The sequence below is a fragment of the Macrobrachium nipponense genome, chromosome 2, assembly GCF_015104395.2.
Source record: "Macrobrachium nipponense isolate FS-2020 chromosome 2, ASM1510439v2, whole genome shotgun sequence".
In the NCBI taxonomy this organism is placed as follows: domain Eukaryota; kingdom Metazoa; phylum Arthropoda; class Malacostraca; order Decapoda; family Palaemonidae; genus Macrobrachium; species Macrobrachium nipponense.
This window is the reverse complement of record NC_087201.1, coordinates 135900796-135928538: the sequence shown is the minus strand read 5'-3', so window position 1 is coordinate 135928538 and position 27743 is coordinate 135900796. Positions and strand designations below refer to the sequence as shown.

General features: G+C 43.0%; 1 protein-coding gene across 1 annotated transcript in view; it reads left to right on the top strand.

Annotated features, from left to right (window-relative positions):
* Positions 1-598: 598 nt before the first annotated feature.
* LOC135221322 (BCAS3 microtubule associated cell migration factor-like) overlaps positions 599-27743 on the top strand; it is a 41294-nt gene continuing 14149 nt past the window's right edge. The window contains exons 1-2 of the mRNA XM_064259127.1: positions 599-721; positions 14479-14652. Coding sequence (XP_064115197.1) covers positions 599-721; positions 14479-14652 — 297 coding nt within the window. The remainder of the gene's footprint in view (positions 722-14478; positions 14653-27743) is intronic.

The following is a 27743-nucleotide window of genomic DNA, read 5'->3' as shown; positions in this document are numbered from 1 at the left end:
CTGTACCAAAAGCAATAGAGCGCTACTGCTAATTTTAAATCTAAAGCTGCCCTTAAAGTAGAAACTATAACTGTATGTAATTACTTGGTAAGTACTATATATATATATATATATATATATATATAGATATATATATATATATAATATATATATATATATATATATATATATATATATATATATATATATATATATATATATATATATATATAAAATTCTAATTTTATTATAAAAATGTCATTTTTGCTGTTTTGGGAATTTTGTCTAAATTCCAAGGATTTTTTTACCTATTGGTAATGTTAGATGTCATTATCAGATGAACCTGTGTAGTATTATACTATGTATTAATAGTCTGGTGAGTTAAGGTCAAGTTTAATGACAGATTGTTCATACAGTTGTATTTAATTAATTTCTTTGCATTGGATACGAGAAACTATTAATTTTTAGGATTTTTAGGAGAGTACGTATTGTACAGTATTGCATAGTACATAATTAATTTTGAGTGTATACAGAAATTAGAGTAGCTTTTTTTAAATTTCCCCAGTGCCAGTGAAGTAAAAGTGTGTCATTTTTGTTTTATAAAAGGTCTGGCTTGATCATGTCATCAGCCATGTCTGGGGAGACGTGGCCGAAGCTCACGACCATCTGTGGGCCAACAAGTGCGTCCAGAACCTGTGATAGAGAAGACTTTGTGGAAAATGTGGCTGGCTTCATAAATGAGGTAGGAAAACTGAATTGCTGTATTCTTAAATAACAATAAGGCCAATGAGTTTTTTTGCCCCCAAAATCAGTGCTACATGGTTGCAGGCATTTTAAAATAGTTATGTGTACCTATACATACCTTTAAATTAGGTGTAACCTATACATGCCTTAATTAATGGCATATTTGCCAATCAGTGCTCTTCCTGTACTGTAGGAGAGATTTGCTGTGCCACTTCATAAAGTTTTCTGCCATCAGAATATGTTTGGCACTACATATTTATTGATGGCCAGTGTCAATATTTGCCAGTGGCCACTTTAAGAGGTCAAGTAATTGGCTGCTCCATATTACACTACTGTTAGTTTCACGATATGTTTCATATTACAGGTTATCATAGCATGACTCCATCCACTACAGGAAACTTTTGATTTAGCCTGAATAGGTTTGTGTTAACCTTTGCTAGGTCAAGAATGCTGTGAACTTATGTTGTATCCCAAAAGGCAAGGATGACATCATCCAGTCCTCCAGATTATTGTACTCTCACCAAGCTTGACCTGTTACAGGCCAGCGCCTTGCTTATATTGTGATGTTTATGTATGCAGCTTACCAAGTACAGTAGCGCCTCAGGTTACGAAATTAATCCGTTCCGAAGCAGTCTTCGTAACCTGATTTTTTCGTATCCAGAACTACATTTTACATGTAAATTGCCTAATTCGTTCCAAGCCCTACAAAAACACCACAGTAAATTTTATAATAAAGCTAGATTGACCAATAAACAATGAAATACAACAATTTGGACTATCAATACCTAATCCAACAACCATTACTGTACCTGTAAATAAGTGTATTGTGTACAGGGTACAAGAAATACTGTACGTACGTATGTAGTTAAAATGTGGACCTTACCTTTCGAGTGAGGCGATGTCCGAAAGTGGCGACAGAGGAGGAGGACAAACAGCAGAAAACATGAACACTTAACTTTACAAAACACATTAAAAAATGGCAGAAAACATTAACACTAAACTTTACGAAGCACATCAACAAATGATTATCTCCATCTTTGTCTCCATAGAAAGCATCCTCTTCTTTCTGTGAACTTCAGCAACATTCTTGGGACCCATGGCTAATAACGTAAGTAATTAAGTTCACACACACAGGATTAGGTAACTTACAGTACAACAAAAGCTAAATCACTAACATGAATATATGTTAACGAACGAAATCTACGTGAACAAATTATTCCACTTGTGTACGATAACGCTGCTGAAACGAAATGGTCGAGGAACTCTCTTACATAGATGCATGATGGATAGATGCTGACCAATAGTGGTGAGCAAGATCTTATGGCGGTAACTAGCATCAGGAACCAATGGGAGAGTGGGAGGATGGTGGTGAGTCTAATGAGTTGGCAGTGCACAGTTTTAAAATTGTTCTCGGCGGCCCCGGGCAAATCTCGGACTTTACAGTACACCCTTTTCTTTCACAACCTGAATATTTTCGTACACAGAAGAAAAAAATCTTCCTCTTTGCCTTCGTAACCTGGATTTTTCATACATAGGGACTTTCATATGTAGGGGTATGACTGTAGTTACATAGCTGTCGTTTCTAAAAACTGTTCAGCAGCTAGAATTTTGAAAATTGACGTTAGCGTTATATTGTTTTGGCTAGGCGACACACCCCTCATCAATCTTGCACACAGGCTTTGGCTTATGGGGAATGGATTGGTTGGGATGATGAGACATAAGACTTTAAATATCCATTTGAGTAAGCACCCAAACGCAATGCTGTTGTCAGCCTCAAGCACGAGTAGACCTACCGAATAGACGGTTGTTGGTTTATTTGTATACCAAGCGACCACACTATCAGTATGACTACCTTACTCACCTGTATCAGACCAGTCCAGCAAATGACAGGTCTATTCCTTAACCCCACCGAAGGAAGAAGGAAAGGTACAAGAGAAAGAAAGAGACCAGAACCCAACTCACTCATCTCTCCATCCACAACAATTCATCTAAGGTAAGATTCAAAAGTGCCCTGTTAAGGACAATGATGAGTTACACATCTGTTGGGCAGCCACCACAGGACCCAGGGAAAACGTGTCCATAGATTTGTGGGCAACATCCTTAAGATGGAAAGAGGTGAACGTGGACTGGCGTAACCAAGTACCAGCACTCAGCACTCCATGTACAGCCAAAGTTCTTTTTGAAAGCCAGAGAGAGGGACCAATACCCCTAACATTCATGCTCTCCTAGCCTGCACAGACGTGGCAGCGGAATCATCAAGAGTCAAGTATGCCGTGTGATGGCTTCCTGTATCCAAAAAGACACCTTTTTCTTTGTATGTCCTGTGCTAACAAAAAGTCGGCGGTAGGACAGGACTCAACAAAAGCTCTTGAGCATCATGCCCACAAAGTCATTTAGTGATTGAATGGAAAAGGAAGTGAACCTATCATTGTGCACAGAGGGATTTTGGGTCTTGACCACGAATTCTGGGACAAATTCAAAGGATACCGACCCCCAACCCCTGGTGTGCTTCACATCATAGCTCAGACTGTGGAGCTCTCCCACTCTCTCCGAAGATGCCAAGGCCAGGATGAAAACCGTCTTGAGCATCAAGTTCCTGTCAGATGATTGACGCAAAGGCTCATATGGACCCTTAGATGAAGCTTCTCAAAACCAAGGAAACATCCCACATTGGAGGCTTGAGCTCCCATAGGAGAACTTGATTGCTCAAACTCCTTAACTAGCAAGGAAAGTTTCCCAGGACGCGAGATGTCGATACATCTAAGGAGTAACACTAAACTCAGGGCCGCCCTGTAGCCTCTAATGCACAGAAAACAGACAAAAGTTTCTCATCCCTGAGGAAGGTTAAAAAGTCTGCTGTGCGTTGAATAGAGGTTCCGAGTGAAGAAAAACCCCATTTACAACACCAATCACAGTAGATTGCCCATTTGCCTTGGTTTTAAAACTGCAGAGGTCAACCTTCTGAGACTGCAGGACATATTCCCTGCTGTTCTCTGAGAAAAGCCTCTCACTCGGAGGAGATACTTGATAGCCTCCGACCGTTAAGAGACCAGGATTCTACTGACTGGTGGAACCTTTATACATGTAGCTGACACAAGAGATGCCGCCAAGGGGGAATTTCCCACGGAACCTCTGACAATAACGACAGCAGATCTGGAAACCATTCTGCCTGAGGCCACAGAGGGGCTACCAAAGTCATCCTGAGACCCTGCGAACTCATCAGCCTGTTCAGAACTCGACAGATCAAACAAAACGGAGGGAAAAAATACACCTCCAGGTTGTCCCAGGGATGTTGGAATGCGTCCTCTGCTAACGCTAAAAGATCTGAAACAACTGAACAGCATATCTCCAGTTTCCTGTTGAACAGTCACAATAAGGGCCAGCATGGATCTCCCCCAAACCTGGAAAAGCTTGTCTGCTACTACCTGATGAAGGGACCACTCTGTGCATAGGATCTGATCCTGATGACTTGAGTTTGTCTGCGACCACATTCCGTTTGCCTGGGATATACCTGGGTTAGAGCTCTACCAAATTGCTGACCACCCACTGGTGAACCTCAACTGTCAAGGCGTGAAGTTGACCAGAAACCAGTCCTCCCTGCTTGTTCACATTGGTGACCACCGTGGTGTTGTCCGACATGAGAATGACAGGAATTACCCTCTAGTTTCTCCAAAACTCCTTTCAGACCCAGAAAGGCTGCCTTCAACTCCAAAGTCGTTGATATGCTGCTGTTTGTCCTCCAAACTCCAAACGCATGAGCATTGAGGCCACCTAAATGAGCCCCCCAACCTGCGAGGGAGGCATCTGAAAACAGAAGGAAGTCCCTGGTGGGAGAGAACGCAGAGGGACACCCTTCAAGATTTCAGTCGTTCAATTACCAACGAAAGTCTTCTCTTACTTCCAGAGACAGAGGAACCTTTAACAGGGGTGAGTCCCCCGACAGAGACCAGAATTCCCCCAGTCTCCATTCTAGAGACCAAAAATGAAGATGCCCATGAGGGACCAGCTTCTCCAGGGAAGACAAAACTCCCAGAAGAACCTGCCACTGATGAGCTGACTGATGTGGTTCCAACAGGAAGTCCTGGCCTTCACTCGCAAACTTCTCCAGCTCTGATCTGACAGGAAAACTCTTGCAACCGCCGTATCGATGACCATGCCCAGATAGAGAATCTTTTGACTAGGTACGAGAGGTTTGACTTTTCCTGGTTGATCATGATGCCCCAGTTCAGACAAAACCAAAGCAGACAATATCTGTCCTGCAGCAGCTTTTCCCTGGAACCTGCCAAGACCAACCAATCGTCGAGGTACCTCAGCAAATGGATCCCCTGAGCATGGCCCAACTTGAGATGAAGAGAAGACTCTTGTGAACATTTGAGGGGTGGCTGTGGTCAGCCCTGAAGCACAGGACTTGAACTCGAAGACCTTGTCTCCAAGAGAGAAGTGAAGGAACTTCATGGATGACGGATGAATAGAGATCTGGAAGTATGCGTCCCTCAAGTCTATCGACAGCATGAAGTCGCCTTCCCTCACAACTAACTGCCAACACTGAACGTGGGGTCTTCATCTTAAACGTCCTCCTAATGAAGTGGTTCAAGGTGGATAAGTTGATCACAGGTCTCCAACCTCCCGACGCCTTGGGCACCATGAAGATGTGACTGTAAAAACCCCTGAGACAGACGCACCACTTCCTCCCGGAGAGCCAAGAACTTCAAGAGAATCTGGAGAACACACCCTCCTGAGCTGCGGCTTGTCCAAGAGAGGAGGAGAAGTTGAATGGCAGTAGATACTCCACCCAAAGGACATCTACCATCCAATTCTCTGCCCCATAACTCTGCCACTTAGCCCAATGGCCTGCCAGGCACACCCCCCCACCCATGGCACAGGAGAGGGAGAGGTGCCATAACCTTACCGACGACCTACTTTACCTCTGCCCCTGGGCCCCACCCTTTCGACTTAAAGGAATAGGAGATGAAAGGGATGTTGGTCTCGACCTAGGCTGGGATGAACAGGGAGGCCTGCCGAAACCAAACTCTGAGACGGCCTACCAGGCAACAATCTTCGTGACTGCTGCTGGGCAGGGGGAGGCGAGGACGAGGAGCAGGACATCTCCGAGGATGAGACTCCAACTTATACACAGCCTGGTGCACTAATCTGTCCTTGGTGTCAGCCCGGCGCCGGTCTATTGTATCCTCCAGCTCGTCCGAGGGAACAGAGATTGTGACTCCAACAGATCTCCATTCCTCATTGCCAGTAAGGACTCAGGGTGGGTCAACTGATCTTTCCATCCTGGATAAAGCCGTGTCTCTTCTAATCGGAAGGTTAGCCCATAAATTAACACTGAGGTGAGCCATATACGAAAATGCCTTGCCTCTGGACAGCAAGAGAAACTGGCAAGAGAGGAAGCACTCACCAACCCCTCTGGGGACCTGTCAGAAGCTATCTTGGCAATGACCTATACCAGAAGTCCAGCCAAGAACTCTCTGCAACATGGAGGCTGCCGTAGACTCCTAACGTTGGAGGCTTCCTGTGGAGACAAGGATGGAGCCACAGACCTCATCTGCTCCAAAGTCAATCCTGGCTTCAGACAAATGACGTCCAGGCTAAGATGGTGTGACATCAAAAAAGCAGAGTTTGTAGCATAGCACTTCCTAGACCTCATGAGAGGCGGGGGTAGCAGCTTGGCAGAGCCCCTAGAGCGAAGCAGCTTTATGCAAGATCGACTGGACATGCACCAAGGGAAGTTGAAACGATGACTTGGGATCCTGCGTAGCTCCCAGCAAGGCTTCCAAGCAGGAAGAAGTGTAAGACAACAGAGCCTGAGTCCTACTCTCCAAATTGTTAATCATGAATGAGATCAACTTCTGTAAAGAAGGACAAAAACTCTTGCGTGTCTCCCTCCTCCTGCTCCAGCAATGGAGACTGATGATGAGAAAGGTGTGTGGGCTTATCTAAAGCGCCTTCCTCCTTTAAATTAATGGAAGAACCAGCAGCCAAACAGCCCATAACACCAACTAACTTGTCTGGATGAACCAACCACAACACTATGAACATCGCTACACCCTCTCCTAACAGATGACTCTCTAACATGGCCGCGAACGGGCACGGGTGTTACAGACGTACGAACGTGTGTCGGTGAGGAATCCTGAACACTCGAGATGGAATGAGGAACCCATCGGAGTCAAAACTCTTTGAAGTACCAGGGAGAGGGGCAGGCTAACACTCCTGCTGCATTAACTCTGCACTCACAACTTTTGACCTCTTGACAGGCTCCTTGAGATCCTTAGTTGACGAATTATGCCCTGGAGAAGGATAAGTGTGGAGCACGCTGCCAACATGTGCATGAACGCTTGCGACTCGATGCAGAGGACGAAGCAGTCCACTGCAGACCGCACAGGGGAAGATACAGTACCTCTCTCAGGAAACACGGGCGTGCTGCTCTTCACTCTCAGGCAAAGAAAGGGCAAAGTCCTTAGCCTTCCAACGCTTGATATTGCCGATGCAGCAGAGAAGGAGAGGAAGACAGCACTGGCCCCTTACACAATCTCTTTGCAGGAGGTGGGGGTGATGCAACAGAATCCAATCTCTTAAGAACTGCCTGGCATAAAGCCTCAGATGGATCAGCAAGAGAAGGTCCAATGACATCGAAGGGTGATGCAGCAAACTGGATGGCAGATGTTGACACAGATGAGCGAGGCAGCACAGCAGAGACGACTGGGAGTGACGTCATCAGTGGCGATGACGTCACGGCTTCCCCTCGATCCGAACAGGAAGCAGACGCCGCTGGCAGAGGATGCAAAATGACTGGACTGTGACGTCGCTAGCGGGGCTGATGCCATGGCTTCCCTCTGACTCGAAGCAGCAGCAATCGTTGCTGGCGTAGCAATACAAAATGGCTGACTCCGCTACCCATGAGATGCGTCCAGGAGGAGGCGGGAAGGGCCTGGACAGATGAGGAAGGTAGCGAGGGGGGGCATCCATGAAGTGTGTCAGCAAACCCTCCAAGGACAGGGTGGACCCCGTAGCCCAAGTGTCCCCAAAGTGCCGCCATTTTTGGATGCCTTCGACTCTGAAATAAAAGAATGGTGAAAAAAACCCTCTCCCTCTTGGGAGTAAAATTAACTCCCAAAGAAGAGGCGACATTACATAAATCTGCCTGAGGGTCTCCCGATACTTCCCCAACAACGAATTGAGGGAAGAAAAGGAAGGAGGCAAAGGCACAACACTAGCTATTGGATGGGGTGACAGCAGCAGGAGAAGAAGCATTGGGAAGAGAAGAAAACACCTTCCACGAAGGAAGAGTAGAAACCGCACAATGCTCCCTCTTACTATAAGATAATCTCCACTGCTCTCTAGGCCCACGCACGGCATTCCGTGCAGGGATTCGTTATTGTACAAATGTTAGAGCCAACACCTACTACAAGTGAAGTGGGGGCCAGTTGCAGCCAAAGCCAAAAAACAAGAATACGGAAACCAGTAGTTCTGGGGCACACACATTGACGAGACTGAGATGGAGCAGAAGAAGCCATAATAAACAGCAAAAATACACACACTAAAACACAAGCGAAACGGGCAATGACCGGGTAAAGGCCGAGAGAGGTCAACCACCAACAATTCTCGCCCAGGCGGTTAAGAAAAGACTGATGCAGTGGTGTAGGTGTATGGTCCTTGACCACTCTTCACCTGATATACGCACACGTTGCCAGATCTCACAAGATTCCTTGCTTTCATCTGCAATTTAACCGGATCCAGCTGGGCACTAGAAATTATCCTAATGTTAAGAGCAAAGGTTTGTAGCTATGAAAATACGAATTGCCTTAGAAAATTGTCATATTATGTTACAGGTGATGGAGACTTTAGGAGTGTCTGTTAAGATGGTAATGGAGAAGGTAGGGTAATAAAGCAAGTGCCAGTGTTAAGTGTTGTGGAGGAGGTGGCTGTTCATCTTGCAGATTCTCGTAGGCAAAGGTCCCTGTCAAACTCCCATCTCCTGGGAGGAGTCATACTGGTAGTCCAAGCGAGGTCAGCAGGGTCTGCTCAAAAACAAGTCATCCCCTCAGACGGTCCTGTTGAAAAGTCCCAGACCATAACAGAGCGCCATTGGAAAGGCATATGTAAGAAGTCTTGACACTTCTTGAGTGGGTTGGACTCCGAGGAGTCTTCCCCAGACACCAATGGTGCTTTGTACAAGTGTCGTCCGTTGGAAAAGGAAGACTCGTAACGTATCGCCTTCTCCTGTCCCCCTCAAGAAGTCTAGTGTTTTAGAAGAAGACCAGTGTCCGTTCTTGTAGCTTTAGGACATTCCAGCACATTTTTACCAAGATGCTAGCCTTCCTCAAGGGCTAGGTAAATCTCGTTCCTTGTTGATAAAGTTGTCCTCTGGATGTTCAGTCTGAAGAGGTAGACAATTCTCCCGTGCTTCCCTCTCCAGGTCCTTCCTCTCCTATTGCCTCTGGCTCCAGGAAGCTGTCTGCACCTTGGTGTCTGTCGTCACGTGCAACCTTCTTGTACGGAGAACGGTATTGTGTGTTCATCGATGATTGTAGGATTCAGGAGCACCCATTGGTGCAGGAGCATCCATTGACACAGGAGCGCCCATTGTTGGCTCAGGTGACTATACTGGCACGTGAGTCTTCTCTTCCCGATCAATCCTTGGCGCTCTCTTGTTCTCTGGTATTGGAACCAGTGGTTTTTCAAGACAGGGTTTTTTGGCCCTTGAGTACCCATTGACACCCGTCTTAATGATTTGGCCAGGAGAATGCTTTTCATTCGGCCAAAATAATGCTCGTATCAGAATTGGACCACCTTACTAAAAACATTTTTGGGTTTTGAGATAGTAAGCTTCTTGGATTGGGTAGGGTGGGAGCCTTCAGTTGGAAGATCAAGGAATGCTCCTCTTTGGATGAGGAAACTCTCTGACATTCCAGGTGTAATTCTTGCCTGATAAAGATATAAGAGATAGTTCATTGGAATTGGCCTCGCTTTTTACTCTATAAAGAGAGAACTTTGGTGTGTGATTCACACTAAAGGTGTTTCTTGGACGCAGAGGTCTGCCTTACTTTACTCTCCTCTTTATAGGAGACACGTCTTCCCAGACGACACTGTGGTTCAAGTTTCTTCTAAGCTTCAGAAGAAATCCACTCAGGGTTTACCCTCACAATTGACTAAACGTCCTCGTTATCCAACTCCAGTTCTTGCCTCTAGCCAGCTATGCACGCTTAGCCCTTTCTCGGCAACAGAGTATCCAGATCCTTCCCTAGATCCAGGGGGAGAGCTCCCTTTACCCCTAGAGCAATTGAGAAGTTTTTTTCTAAGTCCTCAACGAAAAACTGAATGTTCAGTCCTTTGTGCATCGGTAGGGATGAGGCACCACCAATTCTGTAGAAACTGGAAAGTAAAAGGGGCGGAACCATGGATTGTTGAAGTTTTGAGAGAGGGCTACGTGATCCATTTTGAGAGCTCCGCCATTGTTCAGCTGTCCGATAAATTTGTTGGCCTTCTCAGAAGTTCAGATAAATTCATTGCCCTTTCGGAGGAGAAGTTTTGTCCCTCCTAAAGGAAAAGGCATGGAGTTAGTAACGATCCACTTGCTCCAGGGTTCTACAATCGGCTTTTTGTAGTCCCCAAGCCTTGGGTTTGGAGACTATTACTAGATGTAAACTCCCTAAAGGGATTTTGACGAAGGAAAAATCTATTTCTGGGCAAGGGCCCGTGTCGCCCAGTGAAATGTCCCTTTAGCACACATTTCTAAGGTAAATTAATGCTAACATACCAGAGAAAAAGCTAAAATGGAAATGCCAGAATATTCTGGCTCGCTCATCTTATATATAAAGGTGTCGGTATGGTTTCTGGGGCGACTGAAACCACTACCAGGGGTCTCTTGCCATTTAGATTCATCCTTCTTCAAAATCCCTCTACCAGAGAGGAGCTGATCCAAGCCCCACTCCCCGATACCGCTACTACTAGCGCCTCTGACGGCATCCTTGGAGTTACCACCCAAGCTTGGGCCCAAGAAGGGTGAGGGTATAAGAGAAGGGTGGGATTTCACTGGGCGACACGGGCCCTTGCCCAGAAATAGATTTTTCCTTCGTCAAAATCCCCTTTTCTGGGCTCAGCCCGTGTCGCTAAGTGAAATAGTACGTTTGTACCAGAGAAATGGCCACAAGCTTGGAACAAAGGAGTACAATGAAATATTGTAAGGAAAAATGAAAAAAACAATTAAGGTTAATTAGTATAATCTAAAATCAACTTATGAATTAGAAATAATTGTACTGAAGACTTAAGAGTAAATACAGTAACTTAAGATTAACCTTAAAATTAGATACAATATAACAGACAGTGTGATTAATCCTAAAGCAAAAACAAGGAAACATCACAACTATGTACTACATGTGGCATCCAAGGCACGACAAAAGGCTACATGGTGGCAGAGCCACGGCAAGAATGTCAGTGAGGCAGGTAGAAAGGAGAGATCTAGATGTAAAGCTAGCTTACCTACTGCTTAAGCCGAGTGTCCAGGTAAACTGTGTTTCCTGCTGCACTGCTGGAAATTTAAGTGCTTCTAAGGACTTGAGGTAATGGCGTTTGAACACTGTCGGAGATTTCCAGCCTGTATACTTTTTCAGATCATCAAAATTCATATGCTGAAAGTAATTAACTGAGTTGTGTCTAGTAACCTCTGGACTTCGGTTAAGAAACCATCACGCCCACGGACAAAAAATTCATTGTTCTTCCTGAGGATAGTTATCTAGGAAGCACATGCTCGAGTGGTTGGAGATTGTTGATTACTATTGAAAATAAGGGCTCGTGAAGTCAGATCAATAGCTACCTCATTAGCTTTCAAATACAATCTTTTTCTTGTACTCGTATTGGAAACGACTTCTGGAAATGCAAGGCAGTACAGGCAGTCCCCAGGTATTGGTGGGCATTCCGTTCTCAGCTGGGTGCTGATAAGCAAAAACCATCATTAACCGAAACTCAGCGATTTATGCCGCTTGTGGCAAAGTTTCAGTTAATGGCGCCTCTGTTAGGTATGGTCATGCCAATTTTATGGCACTAGACAAGCACCATAAACCGGGTCACCATTAACCGAAACCGCCAATAACCAGGGACTGCCTGTATGGCTACTTATTATCTTTGGGATGTGGTATAGTAGAAAGTGTGTCTTCCTTCATCACATTTTGCCTTGAATCTTATGTTGAGTTCTTGGGAAGTCAGGTTATAGTGTACGTATAAGCAATCCCTGGTGGGGGTTCTGTTCTCGGCAGGATGCTAATAAGCAAAAACTGCCATTAATAAAAACTTGCCAATTTGCCAATAACTGGTTAATAGCACATCTGTTAGGTATGATATTGTGCCATAACTTGATTAGGCGCCAATAACCAGAACTCTGCGTGTTATGGCGCCATATCACTGATTTTAGGGCACTAGACAAGCCCCATAAAACCGGATCACCATGAACCTTACAGGTAAGGAAACAACAAGCACTCTGTGAGTGTTAGCAAAAGTTTTCTTTCTCAATTTTTTGCTCTTATTAACTTTGTTTGGGATTAGAATAGTCCATGCTTCCCACCTACTGTCAATGTGGGGATCAGCTATGTACAGGTGGCTGCTTCACTCTATGGTGCTTCAGTTTTATGGCGTTTTTTTGAAAATATTAAAAAATAAGGTTTCTTATGGCACCACATTTTGTTATCGGCGCCATAAGCCACCCGTCCACTATGGTGTTATTGGGGCGCCATAAAGTGAAAATCGCCATTAAGCGAAGCATGAAAGTATAAGGGAGTAAAACATACTTATGGCACTCTTATGGTGCTGATAACTGCTTATTGGGACCATAAGGCACCATAAGAACACCATAAGTATGTTTTACTCCCTAGACTTTCCTGCTCGCTTAATGACGATTTTCGCTTTATGGCGCGACAGGAACAGAACCCCTTCCAATAACCGGGGACCACCTGTTATTACTTGATAAGTTACATATACAAAAATGGCATTTTTATAATAAAATTAAATTTTGCACGTAGGTACTTACCAATTAATTACAGAATGAGAGCCCAGCCCTCCATCCCCGACACCATGGACATATGCATAAACAATTTTGTTTTTTTCTACTCAGTTTTCTTCCTTTCTTTCCTGAAAGCGGATGGGCTGTTTACCCACATTAAAAACAAAAGAATCACTACCTCAAATTTTCAAAACATTTTTTTTTTTTTTGTTCAAACTTTTTTTTTTTTTTTTTTTAGTTTGCTGATACTGGAAACCTTTAGCTATGTTATTACTTGGTAAGTATATGCAAAATCTAATTTTATTATAAAAATGCAATTTTTTAGTAACTTGTATAGTAATAAGAGTACTAACATTAATACTGTAATAATAATACAGGCAGTCCCTGGTTATCTGCAGCCTTGTTTATCAGCTATCCAGTTTTTTGGTGCCGAACTGTGCCGATTTCCAGGTATCGGCGCTAATACATATGCCTAACAGAGGCGCCATTAACTGGTAACATACCTAACAGAGGCGCCATTAACTGGTTACCAGGCCAAAATCTGGTTATTGGTGATTTTCGCATGTCATCAAGCTGTCGCAACGGAACCCCCGCCAATAACGGGGACTGCCTGTAATTATAGTTTTCCCCCAAAATCCTATTGGTACAGGCAGTCCCCAGTTATCAGCAGACTCGATTAATGGCGATCCAGTTTTATGGTGCTTGTCAAAATTGGCAATTTATGGTGCATTAATGGGCCAAGTTTCAGTTATCGGCACCATAAGATGCCGATGATAGTTATGGCGCCGTATCATACCAAACAGAGGCGCCATTAACCGAAACTTGCCGCCATAAGCACCATAAATCGTCAAGTTTCAGATAATGGCAGTTTTCACTTATCAGCACCCTGCCAACAACATAACCCCCACTGCCTGTACTACTTGGCACCTAATTGGCCTCTTCCTTACCTCATGTCTTTGTTTTAGTTGGATCAGATTACACAATATTATTTTAGCTAACTATGGACCAGAGTGAATATGTATGCATGTGCCAAGGCCCTGTTAAAATGGGTGTATGGACAAGATTTATACTGTGTTTAGAAAATTTCATTTTGCTTGTTGGGGTTGCACTGTTGGTAGCTTCTCTGGTTCATAAGATTTCAAACTCAGATTGTGACAAAGATGACTTAGTATGTACCTTGTTCATTGTCATAGAGAGCATGCAAAATGGCAGGTTCCCATTGACTTCTTGGATCTTTGTATTTTTTTTTTTTTCTACAAAGGAATTTGATTTCTGTGGGTATATTTGGATGATTGATGCATTGGACCAAAAAAATACATCTTCACTGAAATTGTGTTGAAAACAGCAGCCCTTTGCATGTTCAAGGTTTAAGAATGGTTTACAATAGGTATGATCACTGAAGTGGACTTGGAAATATCAGTGAGAATAAAGACATTCTTCAAGTAAATGGTGCTTAAAAGTTAATATTTACACATGTATGTTTTCAATATTATTACTGTTTATAGAATTTTTTTCCATAAGAATTGTATTGTTTAAGAAGAATTAACTTTTCATGTGTTGCCACTCAATCTATGTCAAGTAAATATATGTTAAATGAGTTGAAAAGTGTTAGGAAGTAGTATTGTTGAATAATCATATAAATTCGTGACAAGACACAATTAAGTTAAATGAATGCAAATTCTAAATATGGGAGTTGATTGTACAAAATATTTTTTTATGCAGTAATTAAACATTTCTTTATTTGCTTTCAGGTTGTACCACAAACCTACAGCAATCCTTCTCATTATGAGGGAAAAGAAACTATCAGTTGGGTGCGATTTGATCATTGTGATATCAATGACTTGGCACAGTTTCGGGATAAGATAGAAGTTAACGGAAATTCTCCTCCTCTCCTCCTGATTGTTGGTTATGCATGTGGTGTACAGGTATGTTGATCCTTAAGTTATGTTTCTTCAGGCCAGCCCTAGGAGAGCTGTTAATCAGCTCAGTGGTCTGGTTAAACTAAGATGTACTTAACTTTGTACAAAATCATTCCTTTACAAATACAAGTCTTTTCTTTTTATGTGGATCTCCATTGCAGCAAAAGTTAGTTCTATCATTAAAGTTTGATAAGTTAATTAATTAGTACTAAGTAATTAACCCTTAAACGCCGAAGCGGTAAAAAAAAATTGTCTCCCGTGTGCCGCGGAAGCGGAAAAAATATTTTTTTCAAAAAAATACAGCGCGCTTAGTTTTCAAGATTAAGAGTTCATTTTTGGCTCCTTTTTTTGTCATTGGCTGAAGTTTAGTATGCAACCATCAGAAATGAAAAAAATTATCATTATCACATATAAATAATGCGATATATGGTGGTGCAAAAACAAAATTTCATATATAATTGTATTCAAATCGCGCTGTGCGCAAACGGTTTGGAAAGGTAACAAGTTTACTTTTTTTTGTTGTAATGTACACTAAATTGCGATCATTTTGGGTATATAACACATTGTAAAATGATAAAAGCAACACAGAGAAAATATTATCACAAAATGATGCATGAATTCGTAACGCGCGGACGTAAAAAAATATATATTTTTTAAAATTCACCATAAATCTAAACATTGTTATAGAGACTTCGAATTTGTTTCAAGATGAAATTAAATGATGGAATATTACAATACTATAAGAGTTTTAGCTTACAATTGCAGTTTTCGACCATTTCGGACGAGTTAAAGTTGACCAAATGTCGAAATTTTTGTATAAATTTTTTTTATATGCAATTATTTCGGAAATTAGAAAAGCTACAACCTTCAAATATTTTTCCTTTTTTTATTCTACATGAAATTGCGCACATTTTCATATATAAAACTCTATGAAATGCCTAATATGAAACGGAGCAAATTTTCCGAGAATGCGATGTACGCCATTTCGAAGATTTATGGCGGAGAATCCGCGCGCGGAGGGAAGGAAAGTTTTTTTCATAAATTCACCATAAATCGAAATATTGTGCTAGAGACTTCCAATTTTATGCAAAATGAAAGTAAATGATTGAAATAGTTACTAAAAATATAAGAGTTTTAGCTTATAATTGCGTTTTTCGACCATTTCGGTCGAGTCAAAGGTTGATGGAACGGGAACGGTGGTTTTTTTTTATTCTAATATATCGTGATTTATATGCAAATATTTCGAAAATGAGAAAAGCTACAACCTTCAATTTATTTTTTTAGTTGTATCTACATAAATTGTCACATTTTCAGATATAAAACTTTTATGTAACGGCTAATTTAAATGGTGCAAACATGACCACAATCGCACGTATGATTTTTTCGGAAGAATTACCGCGCAGACGTAAGGAAAATTTTATTTTTTTCATAAAATTCACCATAAATCGAAATATTGTGCTAGAGACTTCCAATTTGTTACAAAATGAAGGTAAATGATTGAATATTACTAAAAATATAAGCGTTTTAGCTTACAATTGCGTTTTTTGACCATTTCGGTAGAGTCAAAGTTGACCGAATTAGGTTGAAAAATTTGTCACTTATCATTTTTTATATGAAAATATTCAAATCTGATAAAAGCTACAACCATGGGTTGTTTTTCTTAGTTGTATTGTGCATGAAATTGCGCACATTTCCATATACAAAAACTTTATGTAAATGGCTAATTTTAAAATGGTGCAAACATTACCACACTCGCATGTATGATTTTTTTCGGAAGAGTTTACCGCGCGGATGTAAGGAAAAAGTTTTTTCATAAATTCACCATAAATCGAAATATTGTGCTAGAGACTTCCAGTTTGTTGCAAAATTAAGGTAAATAGTTGAATAGTTACTAAAATATAAAATGTTTTCTTAGCGTTACAATTGCGTTTTTTCGACCCATTTCGGTAGAGTCAAAGTTGACCAAAGGTTGAAATTTTGGCACTTACCGTTTATTTTATATGAAAATATCTCAAACTGATAAAAGCTACAATCATGAGTAATTTTTGTTGTATTCTACATAAAAATGCGCACATTTTCATATATAATACTCCATGCAACGGCTAATTTAAAATGGTACAAAAATTATGTCAAAGTGACAAAATAATTTCCGAGATGTCGTCACCGATACTTTTTTAGTGCGACAAGAAAGAATTCGCGCTTGCGCGCCTGCATAACGATTGTAAACAAACAACACCTTGATCCGTGAACTTCCAGCATCCCCCAAGGCGCGTGATTCAAGAGTTTTGGCTGGTAGGCCTATAAGTATTTTCATACAATCAACTTACCTGTCGATATATACATAGCTAAGACTCCATCGTCCCCGACAGAAATTCAATTTCGCGCCACTCGCTACAGGTAGGTCAGGTGATCTACCGGCCTGCCTGGGCGGCAGGACTAGGAACCATTCCCGTTTTCTACTCATATATTTTCTGTCGCCGGTGGTATCAACATCGTTGCTGCCACCTCCTGACTGGAATTCGCTTTTCTAGACAATTGATCATCTTTTTGTGGACTTTTGGTGACGTACCTGGATCGTTGTTTGGCATTTGCTGTACTGTGGACTGGATTTGGACTTGCTTTTGATTTTTCTTCAAGAATGTCTGATTCAAGTGGTTGTGTGAGAGTGTGTGTGAATGTAGGCTGCAAGGTGAGGATACCGAAGGCTTCGGTTGATCCTCACACTGTATGTCGCAAATGCAGAGGTTTTGATTGTTCTATTTCTAACACCTGTCATGAATGTGAGAGGTTTAATGTTGAGGAATAAGAGACTCTAACTTCTTACTTGAAGAAGATAGAAAGGGATAGAGTCAGAAGGGCGGCATCTAAGGGTGCGGGTAGTAGTACAAGGCCTATTGAGCCTTTTAATGATTCTAACTCTTCTCTTAACTATGCATTTGATTCTAATTTGTATCAGGGCCCTCACTGGCTTTACATTCAGATTCGGCCTCGGAAATTGCTGAACTGAAAGCTACTCTTCACAGGATGAAATCCAAAATGGCTGCCATGAAAGGTAAGGATTGTGAAAGTGACTATTTTAGTGAAGTGAGTGTCCCCAGTGTTGTGGAGGGGGCGTCTGACCGTCTCTGCGACGCTCCCAGGCCTAGACCTCTTCCAAGCTCCCAAGCCCAGAGGAGAAGGAAAGTCGAAAGCCGTACGGAGGTTGTGGAGAATTCCCCCGGTCAGGCGTCCCTTCAGCAGGCTCTGTAAATAGACAGACTGCTCAGGACCGCTATAGGAAAAGCGTCCTCAGAGAGTGCTTCTCTTCGTCAGCTTCTCCCTCTCCCTAAACGAGGGTGAAGGATTCGGACCTGTCCAGGCCCCTGAAACGGACTGGAAAAGATCCTGTTTTGGATTCTAGCCCCGAACGCTTTTCGGAAGAAGCGCCTCCTTCGATCAAGAAGGCTAAGAGGGTTTTGACGTCCCATGGCTTGGACAAAACTCCTTCGAGGTCTCCCTCTCCCGTTCAAGAAGACGCCGGAGAAGCTTCCAAGAGGATCATTTTGGCTTGTGCAAGTACAGTTATCCGCCTTGGTAGGAGTCCTTTCGAAGGATCCCCCTCGTAGAAAAGACGTGAGGGCTTCCTGTCAGAAGTCTCGTCTTCCTTCTCCCGCCAGGAGTGAGGCTCCTGTGGGACGTGAGGCGTTTGAGATCTATTCTGATAGAGACTCTTTGGACGATTTTGAAGCGCCAGACAAGCGCGAGGCGCCAGTCAAGCGCGAGGTTTCCTCCAGACGAGAAGCGTCTTACAGGATTAAAGCGCCAGACAAGCGAGAAACGCTTTACAGGCGCGAGGATATAACCAGACGTGATACGTCTGCCAAACCAGCAGCGTCAGCCGAGCGCGAGACGCAGCCAGGCGTTCGAGGATTCAGCCAGGCGCGAGCGCCAGACAAGCATCATCCATACAAGGATATAGCACCAGAAAGGCGCGAGGCGCCAGCCAGGCGCGAGGCGTCAGTCAGACGCGAGATTTTAGAGAGGCGCGAGGCATCAGTCAGGCGCGAGGCGCCAGCCAAGCGCGAGGAGTCAGCCAGGCGCGAGGCGCCAGCCAGGCGCGAGCAGCCAGCCAAGCGCGAGGAGCCAGCCAAGCGCGAGGAGCTATCCAGGCGCGAGACGTCTGTATTGTTACAGAGGAGCTCTGTACATGCTCTTAGCCCCTCTCCTATTAGGAGTTTGTCTCCCGTAGAGAGAGTTATTGGGCAGGAAGACCCAGAACGGGGAAAATTGACTTCTCTTCTGATCCTATATTGGAGAGGACTCAGAAGACGAGACTCACGGCAGAGAAGGGCTGTCTAACTATAAAGTTTTGACAGCTCTCCTCCTGCAGGAATACGGAGATGCATTGATCCCTGCCGCTCCTCCTTCTCCTCGTTCTTTTTTCAGCTTTTTTTCATGCTCTAACCAAGACCGCGAGTCGTCGGCTTTTTTGAAGATGAGGCCGACGATTTCTATGAAGAGAGCTCTTCAGTCGCTGGATAGCTGGATGCTAACCAAGAAGAAGGAGCTAGTCAGAACGGTGTTTGCATGCCTCCCGCTAGACTTACGGGCAAAAGAGGGATTTGGTACCAGACTGGGGAGAATATGGGGCTCACTCTCCCAGCTTCGGCTGAAGCTGACTTTTCCAGTCTGGTAGATGCATCCAGGAGACATAGCCTTCATACTGCTAAGATAACTTGGGGTCTTTCGGAGTTGGATCATCTCCTCAAGGGACTTTTTCACATTTTGGAAGTCTTCAACTTCCTAGATTGGTCCCTTGGGGTGATGTCCAAGAAGGCTCATGCCTCTGAAGGACTCGATCCGGACGTACTCCTTGCTATTTTGTCGTGTATAAACAAGGCGGTACAGGACGGCTCAGGGGAAGTCTCTTCCTTATTTGGAGCAGGTCTCTTGAAGAAGAGATCCCATTCGCAAAGGGCAGCCTTGTTATTCGCTCCCAGGTCTGACTTTCTGTTCCCTTCGCAGTTGGTGAGGGACATTTCCCGTTCTCTGACGGAGAAAGCGACACAGGATCTTCTCCTGCAATCATCCAGGAAGAAGAGACCAGTGATGGTGGGAGACAAGAAAGGTGTTTCTACGCCTGTTCGGCCCTTTCGAGGAGGCCCTCCCCTCTAGAGCTACCGCTAAAAGAAAAAGCGACTGAGAAGAGAGTAGAGCCTCTTTCCGTCCCTTTAAAAGGGGAAAGTGAAGTGGCGCTCCTCCAAACACCAGTAGGTGCCAGGCTCCGGGGATTTGCGGAAGCCTGGACGCTCATAGATACAGACGCTTGGTCAATGTCTGTTCTACAGAAGGGATACCTCATTCCTTTCCTGGACAATCCTCCCCTGACGTCAACTCCGCGGGAATTGTCCTCCAATTACAAGGACCCTGTGTTGAAAGATACTCTTCAACAAATGGTGGATCAGATGTGGGACAAGAGAGCAATAGAGCTAGTGCTGGATCAAAGCTCCCCAGGGTTTTACAATCGTCTTTTCTTGGTTGCGAAAGCCTCGGGGGGCTGGAGACCAGTTCTGGATGTCAGCGCTCTGAACAAGTTTGTTCAGAAACAGAAGTTCTCCATGGAGACTTCTGCATCAGTCCTTGCGGCTCTTCGCCAAGGGGATTGGATGGTGTCTCTGGATCTCCAGGATGCCTATTTTCACGTCCCGATCCATCCTTCGTCGAAGAAGTACCTCCGTTTCATGACGGGGGGAAGGATCTTCCAATTCAGAGCCTTGTGTTTCGGCCTGTCTACGGCACCTCAGGTTTGTTTTCACGAACCTTATGAAAAATGTGGCGAGATGGCTTCACCTGAAAGGAATCAGTATATCTCTATACCTAGACGACTGGCTCATCAGAGCAAAGTCAGAGAAACAGTGTTTGGAGGACCTGGCTGTGACACTAAACCTGATAAAGACCTTAGGATTGCTCGTGAACCTCGAGAAGTCCCAACTGATCCCCAGCCAGAACTTGGTCTATCTGGGGATTTGGATGGATTCTCAGGGTTTTCGAGTATTTCCTTCTCAAGAGAGACTAACGAGAGGTTTAGAGAAAGTCTCTCTCTTCCTAAGGAAGGAACGTACTTCGGCGAGGGAATGGTTGAGCCTATTAGGGACTCTTTCCTCGCTCGAACAGTTCTTTCCTCTAGGAAGACTTCATCTCCGTCCGCTTCAGTTCTTCCTCAGAAGATCGTGGAACATGAAGACAGGGCTTCTCTCGGACAGTTTTCCCATTCCAGTTCTGATGAAGCGCCATTTAGAATGGTGGTTACTCCCACTGAAGGAAAACAAGGGTACTTCCCTAGAAACGCAGAACCCAAACCTTGTATTGTTTTCCGACACGTCGGAAAAAGGTTGGGGAGCAACCTTGGGAAAGAGAGAGGTGTCAGGCACTTGGAATGCTCTTCAAGTGTCCTGGCACATAAACTGCAAAGAGCTGTTTGCCGTACACCTAGCCCTAAAGAGCTTCGAACCTTTAGTGAGGAACAAGATAGTCCAAGTGAATGCGGACAATACAACCGCCCTTGCATACATTCGAAAGCAAGGAGGTACTCACTCGTATGCCCTTTAAGAGCTCGCAAGAGACCTGCTGTTGTGGACATCTCAAAGGAACATCTCTCTTTTGACGAGGTTTGTTCAAGGAGTAAGGAACGTGAGAGCAGACAGGCTGAGCAGGAGGAACCAGGTCCTTCATACCGAATGGACCCTCCACTCAGAATTTGTCGGAATCTCTGGTCTCTTTGGGGGACTCCTCATGTCGACCTCTTTGCCACGTTCCTCTCAAAAAGACTGGAAGTCTTTTGTTCAGTAGTAGAAGACCCAGAGCTCTAACAGTAGACGCCTTCCTGCTAGATTGGTCTCATGTAGACGTTTACGCATTTCCCCCATTCAAGATTCTGGGGCAAGTGCTCAGGAAGTTTGTGACATCAAAGGGGACAAAAATGACCCTGATAGCCCCCTTTTGGCCAGCTCAAGAGTGGTTCCCAGAGGTGCTGGAGTGGATGGTAGACTTCCCCAGATCCCTCCCACAAAGGAAGGATTTTCTCAGACAACACACTTCGAGAGGTTTCATCAAAACCTCCCCGCTCTCGCTCTGACTGCCTTTCGACTATCGAAAGACTTGTCAGAGCGAGAGGCTTTTCTAGCAAAGCAGCAAGCTCGATCGCTAGAGCCCGGAGAACTTCCACTATCCGTGTGTACCAATCGAAATGGAAGTTTTTAGAAGGTGGTGTAAGTCGAAGAAGTTGTCCTCCTCCAGTACCTCTGTAACAGAAATCGCTGATTTTTCTGTTATTTTTGAGAGAAGAATCGCGTCTCTCCGTGGCCACGATAAAGGCCGTCTTTAGGAATAGAGGCCTAGATTTGGGAAACGATAAAGATCTACGTGATCTGATTAGATCTTTTGAGACCAAGAAGTCTAAGATTACTTCTCCCCTAACTGGAATCTCGACGTGGTACTTAAGTTCTTGTCCTCAGCGAGATTTGAACCCCTGCATTTGGCCTCGTTTCGTGACATAACGAGAAAATGTTTGTTTCTTTTGTCACTGGCGACGGCGAAAAGAGTTAGTGAGCTGCACGCCCTGAGTGATAAAGTGGGTTTCAATCTAGATTCAGCCATCTGTTCCTTCAAAGAATTATTCTTGGCGAAGAATGAAAATCCTTCGAATCCCTGGCCGAGAAACTTCGAAGTAAAAGGCTTATCGGGTCTCGTCAGCAGGGAAACCGGAGAGGTCTCTTTGCCCAGTAAGGGCTTTAAAGTTTTACATACAGACAAAGAAACAGTTGGGAGGTTCTAGACAAGGTCTCTGGTGCTCGGTGAAGGATCCATCAAGACCTATGTCTAAGAATGCTTTAGCCTTTTTTGTCAGGAACGTCATTACGGACGCTCATAAGGCTTGCACGGATGATTCTTTCAAACTCCTGAGAGTAAGAGCTCATGAAGTGAGAGCAGTGGCTACGTCTCTCTCTTTTCAGAGAAACATGTCACTAAAGAATATCTTGGAAGCGACATATTGGAGATGTAATTCTGTGTTTGCTTCTCACTATTTGAAGGACGTTCGTGTGACCTATGAAAAATGTTTTTCTTTAGGTCCTTTCGTGTCTGCGGGCACAATCCTGGGTACAGGAGCTAACACCAATCCTTAATTAATACATAAGTCTAATAGATATGTTCTAGACTTTCTGCTGAACAAGTGCAGATGCCGCACAGGCGGCCAGTCACTTTCGTTCAGTAAGGAACTCTTGTGATATCTTTTATTAGATGAGTATCATAAAAAATTTTTTTTTTTGGAAAAATTATTGTGTGCGTGTGCAATTTGGTTTGAGTTATGGTTGTTGCGAAGAGTTTGGGGATAACTCGGAGCAATTTTTAATACTAACATGGTGGTTAGGATCAGGTGGTCGGGATTGGTTGTGTGCTCCTTAATAAGGTGTGTTGTCATATAAGTGGATCAGCACCCATTGACAAAGTCCTTTCAGGCTCTGCCGAGTAAGTGGATAAGACCCCTTCGGCAGACCCACAAGAATTCTTGGCCATAGATCACATATCTCGCTAAAGTTTCTTGAGTGATGCAGGATACGGGCAAACACCCACGAAGTCTACCACCTATCAGGTAGGAACCAAGGTTTTATTTATACCTACAACATATGTTGTTTACCTGTCTATTCCAGTAGTAGCTGTCTCTTACCCTCCACCGAAGGGTGCCAATCAGCTATGTATATATCTGACAGGTAAGTTGATTGTATGAAATGATATTGTTATGATACAATAAAGTTTCATACATACTTACCTGGCAGATTATATGATATTAGGGCCCACCCAGCCTCCCCGCAAGGAGACAGGGGGAAGAGAAAATATATGAGTAGAAAACGGGAATGGTTCCTAGTCCTGCCGCCCAGGGCAGGCCGGTAGATCACCTGACCTACCTGTAGCGAGTGGCGCGAAATTTGAATTTCTGTCGGGGACGACGGAGTCTTAGCTATGTATATATCTGCCAGGTAAGTATGTATGAAACTTTATTGTATCATAACTATATCATTTTTCCACGAATTTAAAAAAAACTTTTTTGAGTCGACGTATGGTACGTCCATTCGGCAAACGGGAGACATTTTGACTCGACGTTTAATACGTCCATTCTGCGTTTAAGGGTTAAGATGGTGGGATACCACTTACTCACTGGAATATTAATTTTTTCTTTGTTTTTATTGGTTATATTATAGTGAAGATGTGCCCATGCTACTGGACTTTTTATAATGGTTGTTAAACTTTAAATTGCTTTTATGGTTTTTTTATTGGCTTTGCTTTTGACTGTTGTAATACTTGTAAGGATGATAAGTGCTGGTTCCCCTTGTGAGAAGAACATTGATAGTACTCATACATATTGGATCATGGTTATACTCTGACTGCAGCTTATGGTGAGTGTACTGTTTGGTTGTCTTCCCATGGTTATACTCTGACTGCAGCTTATGGTGAGTGTACTGTTAGGTTGTCTTCCCATTAGCAAAAGTTTGAAACCAATGGGAGGAAATACTTTATGGACATCACTGTTATTTAAAAGTAATACCCTCCCTTTCTCAGTAGTATCCATTTGAGATCATTTTTGGTGGTGATTCCTTCATTGTTCGATGTTCCTCCAAGGCTGCATGGGCTGTGGGGTAAGTGTGGAATAGGAAGGCTGAGTAATGAACCTCCTGTTCTGCTCATGACAAGACAGCTGATTCTGGTGGACATTCCCTACGTGATCACTCTTGCACTTCTTTTTCAACATCTCCAAGTGTTTGGCAGAGACTAGAAAGGTACTGAAGGCTCTTTGGCTTTCCCTGGAGCCTTTGAAGATCCTTCCCTGCAGGTTGTTTGGAACTCATGGCTGTGACTTGGAGTTCTACTCCTGTAAGCCCTTTCTTTGGCAACAGACTTATTGGCCATGACCTCTGCTGCTGCTGTATCTCCTGTTCCTGTTGGGAAACCTGCCTTTTCTATGTCCTTAATGTTGTTGGAAGATTTAAGTGTTCTTGGAAGAAGATGATCAGAGAAGCCCCCAGTTCACAAGCTTGCTTGTGCCCAGTTGGTTGTTGCCTGTTCAGTCATCAGTAGATAGGAGGACTGCCCTGGACTGTTCTCTTTTTGCCAGTGCTTTCTTTGCAATATAGAACAGGTATTTTAGCATTGTATGAATATCACCCAGTGCTCTGGAACAGGCCTGCTGTGTGTACAGGTGCACTATCACTTGGATAACCATGCCCTCATCCTCAGTACCATTCTTGACCATCAATGAAAAGTTGCCATCTAGCATGTGCCTTGTGCATTTGTAGGTAATCTTGGACTTACAGGCAATTCCAGCAGATCTGGTTTTCTGACTGGCTCTAGTACTGAGGCAAACTTTTGATTAGATCATGCCTACCTAGTCTGTGTGGGACATTCGACTGCATGGTTATCCAAGCATTCTCCATGTTTGGATCTTACCCTCCCGTCAGGTGAGGATGGTAGGACCTAAGGGTTCTTTACTCCAGAAACCTCAATAGGCTGAGTTGAAGAGGCTCCTTCTAAAGTCATTGGGGTCATACATTACTGCATTGTTCTTGAGGAAATGACCAGTGATCTTTTCGGAATCTGGTATTGTTGAAGGAATGTGCCTTGGACTTCTCTATGCTGGCAGTTCTGTTCTTCCACCTACCCTTGTCCACTCTTACACAGTACATCTTGGAGGACATTTAATTCTCGTCTCAAAAAAAATAAGTTGGTACAACTGAAACTAGTTGCTTTGAAGTAAGACGATATAGTTATAAATGATGAGATTGTATAAAATGTGTTTTGTTATAAAGTTTTTTTTCATACATTACAAATTTCTATATACATACAGTGCAACTTCTTCAATCTACTTTTCCCTTAATTAACCACACTACAATGTTAATTGCCTCTGTTGCATCTAGGTTAACTTTGGCTGCAATAAGATGTTCCATTGCCAAGGCTATCATAGCTAGACAAGACAGATGGAGTTGCAGAAGTATTGTTTGTGAATATTTTGACATGAAACTGCTGTAATAGGCTTATTATCACGTAAAAAAAATCAAACAAAAGAGATTAATTTGTTGCTCTTGTTTACCTAAAATGAAGGGTGCATTTAGAGAAGAAGATTGGTGTATTGCAGCTTTTTCCCAAATCAGACATTGCTCATTGATTACCTAAAATGGAGGTGCATTTTAGAGAAGGAGGTTGTTATTTCAACTTGATACCAAATCAGGCAATTGCATGGGATTTAACACATTGGGGTTCATTGTTTTAGTTATCAGATCACCAAAGTCATGTTTTTTAAAATAAGGTCTGAAAATCAGTCCAATAATTGTATTAACAATTATGAAATTTTATGCAATGAAGCTACTTTGACCCAACACAAGCTGTGGGTTCCTGAGAAAATTATTTTACAAATCAGAGTGGTACCAAAGTTATATATATGTTAATCAAATTCATATCTTGAAGTCAACATTACAGACAAACCAGGCTTAACACAAGATAAGAAGAATTTAAGCTCATAAACTATTCTGGAAAACAAGCCCACTAGTGATGTAGAGAGAGTGATAGAGAACCTGCTTTTCTATGATATATTGTTACATAACTTGCTGGACACATTTTATCTTATAAAAGTAGATTCCTAATCATATGTTTTCAATCAAAATGCATAACCAACTTATCATGAAGTCATACTATTGGTTAATGAGTTCTATTATTGTTTTGAAGTTTGATAACTGAGGCTTCCTTAAGTACTAATGTTTGATGCTGAAAATATTTTACACCCTGTTAAGCACTTTTGTGAAGGCTTTATTATTTTAGGAGTTAGTCTAACAGGTTTTGATTGACTAAGGAACTGCCAATGAGTCACTGGATTTACCATAATAATGCATGGAAGAGCTTCTCTGAATTAGTGATTGAAAGTTAAGTGTTGTGATTTGGAGGTTCAGTGCTTCCTATGTTGGTTATTCCTGAGGTAAAGAGCACTAAATGCATTTTTCAGTATTCTGTGAGGATGAAGATGGATGTCAACAATGATGGTGATGTTAGAGAGAGGGGGTGGATTGAAATTGCTGAGATATAAGTCCAAAAGTAGTGTCAGATGTAGTCAACAAGGATGGATAATAGTAGCACTTCATGAGGATGCAACAGTTGCAAGGGATTTGATGTGGTGAAAAGAGTAACAGTTGAAGCTCATGGTAATAATACATCAAAGGAAAAGCTAGTGGGTGACCCTGGTTGTTCTTGATTCATTAGACTTCTCATAGCTTTGCCCTAGAAGCTGGAACAACAGTAGAGATTACTGGTGACAGAAAAGATGGAGGCGGCAAGGTCAACAGCATATAAGTTAACAGGAGAGGAAATCAACAGAGTAGAAGTAATTGAAGTAATATTTGCCTCATGGGTGACAGGCTTAAGGAGCAATCAGCAAAGAATGCTCTCTTGGGAGAAGAAGAATCCTTAGAAGTGGAAGAAGCAGCTGCATGACAAGAGCATCCCAGTTATATTTTTGTTCCTCTTAAGGGGGCCGGCCGGAACCGTTATATATGGGGGTATAGGGTGAAAAATGCAGTCATGAAAAAATTTATGGAGCTTCATATGGCAATTGAGAATATGTATACGAAATATTTCGTCAAAATTCCTCTTACTTTCGTAGTTACAGGGTAATTAGTAAACGTAACTCAATAAGCCAAAAACATTGATCCATACAAGAAAATGCAATATCTCTTCTGTTATTGTAAATTTTGATAATTATTGTCAAAGAAATTGTGAGCAATGGCATCTGTATAGATATTAGTGTAGTTAGTGAAGAGAGAGAGGGAGGATTGCGTAGTAATGCCCCCGTCTTGCCTGACAGCACACTTCACACTGTGCCCCAGGCTACGATCTTTGAGCAAAGGAATCTTCATTTAGAATCGCCCAAAAATTTAAATGATAAATAACATAGTTTTGGTTTATTAACATTACCCCAAAAAATGAATTATGAAATTCATAATAATCATGATTTATTAAATTGTCTTTGTTTTAAAAAAGAGAGTACACCTTCGAGCTTCACCTCTGACATTCTCTTGCAT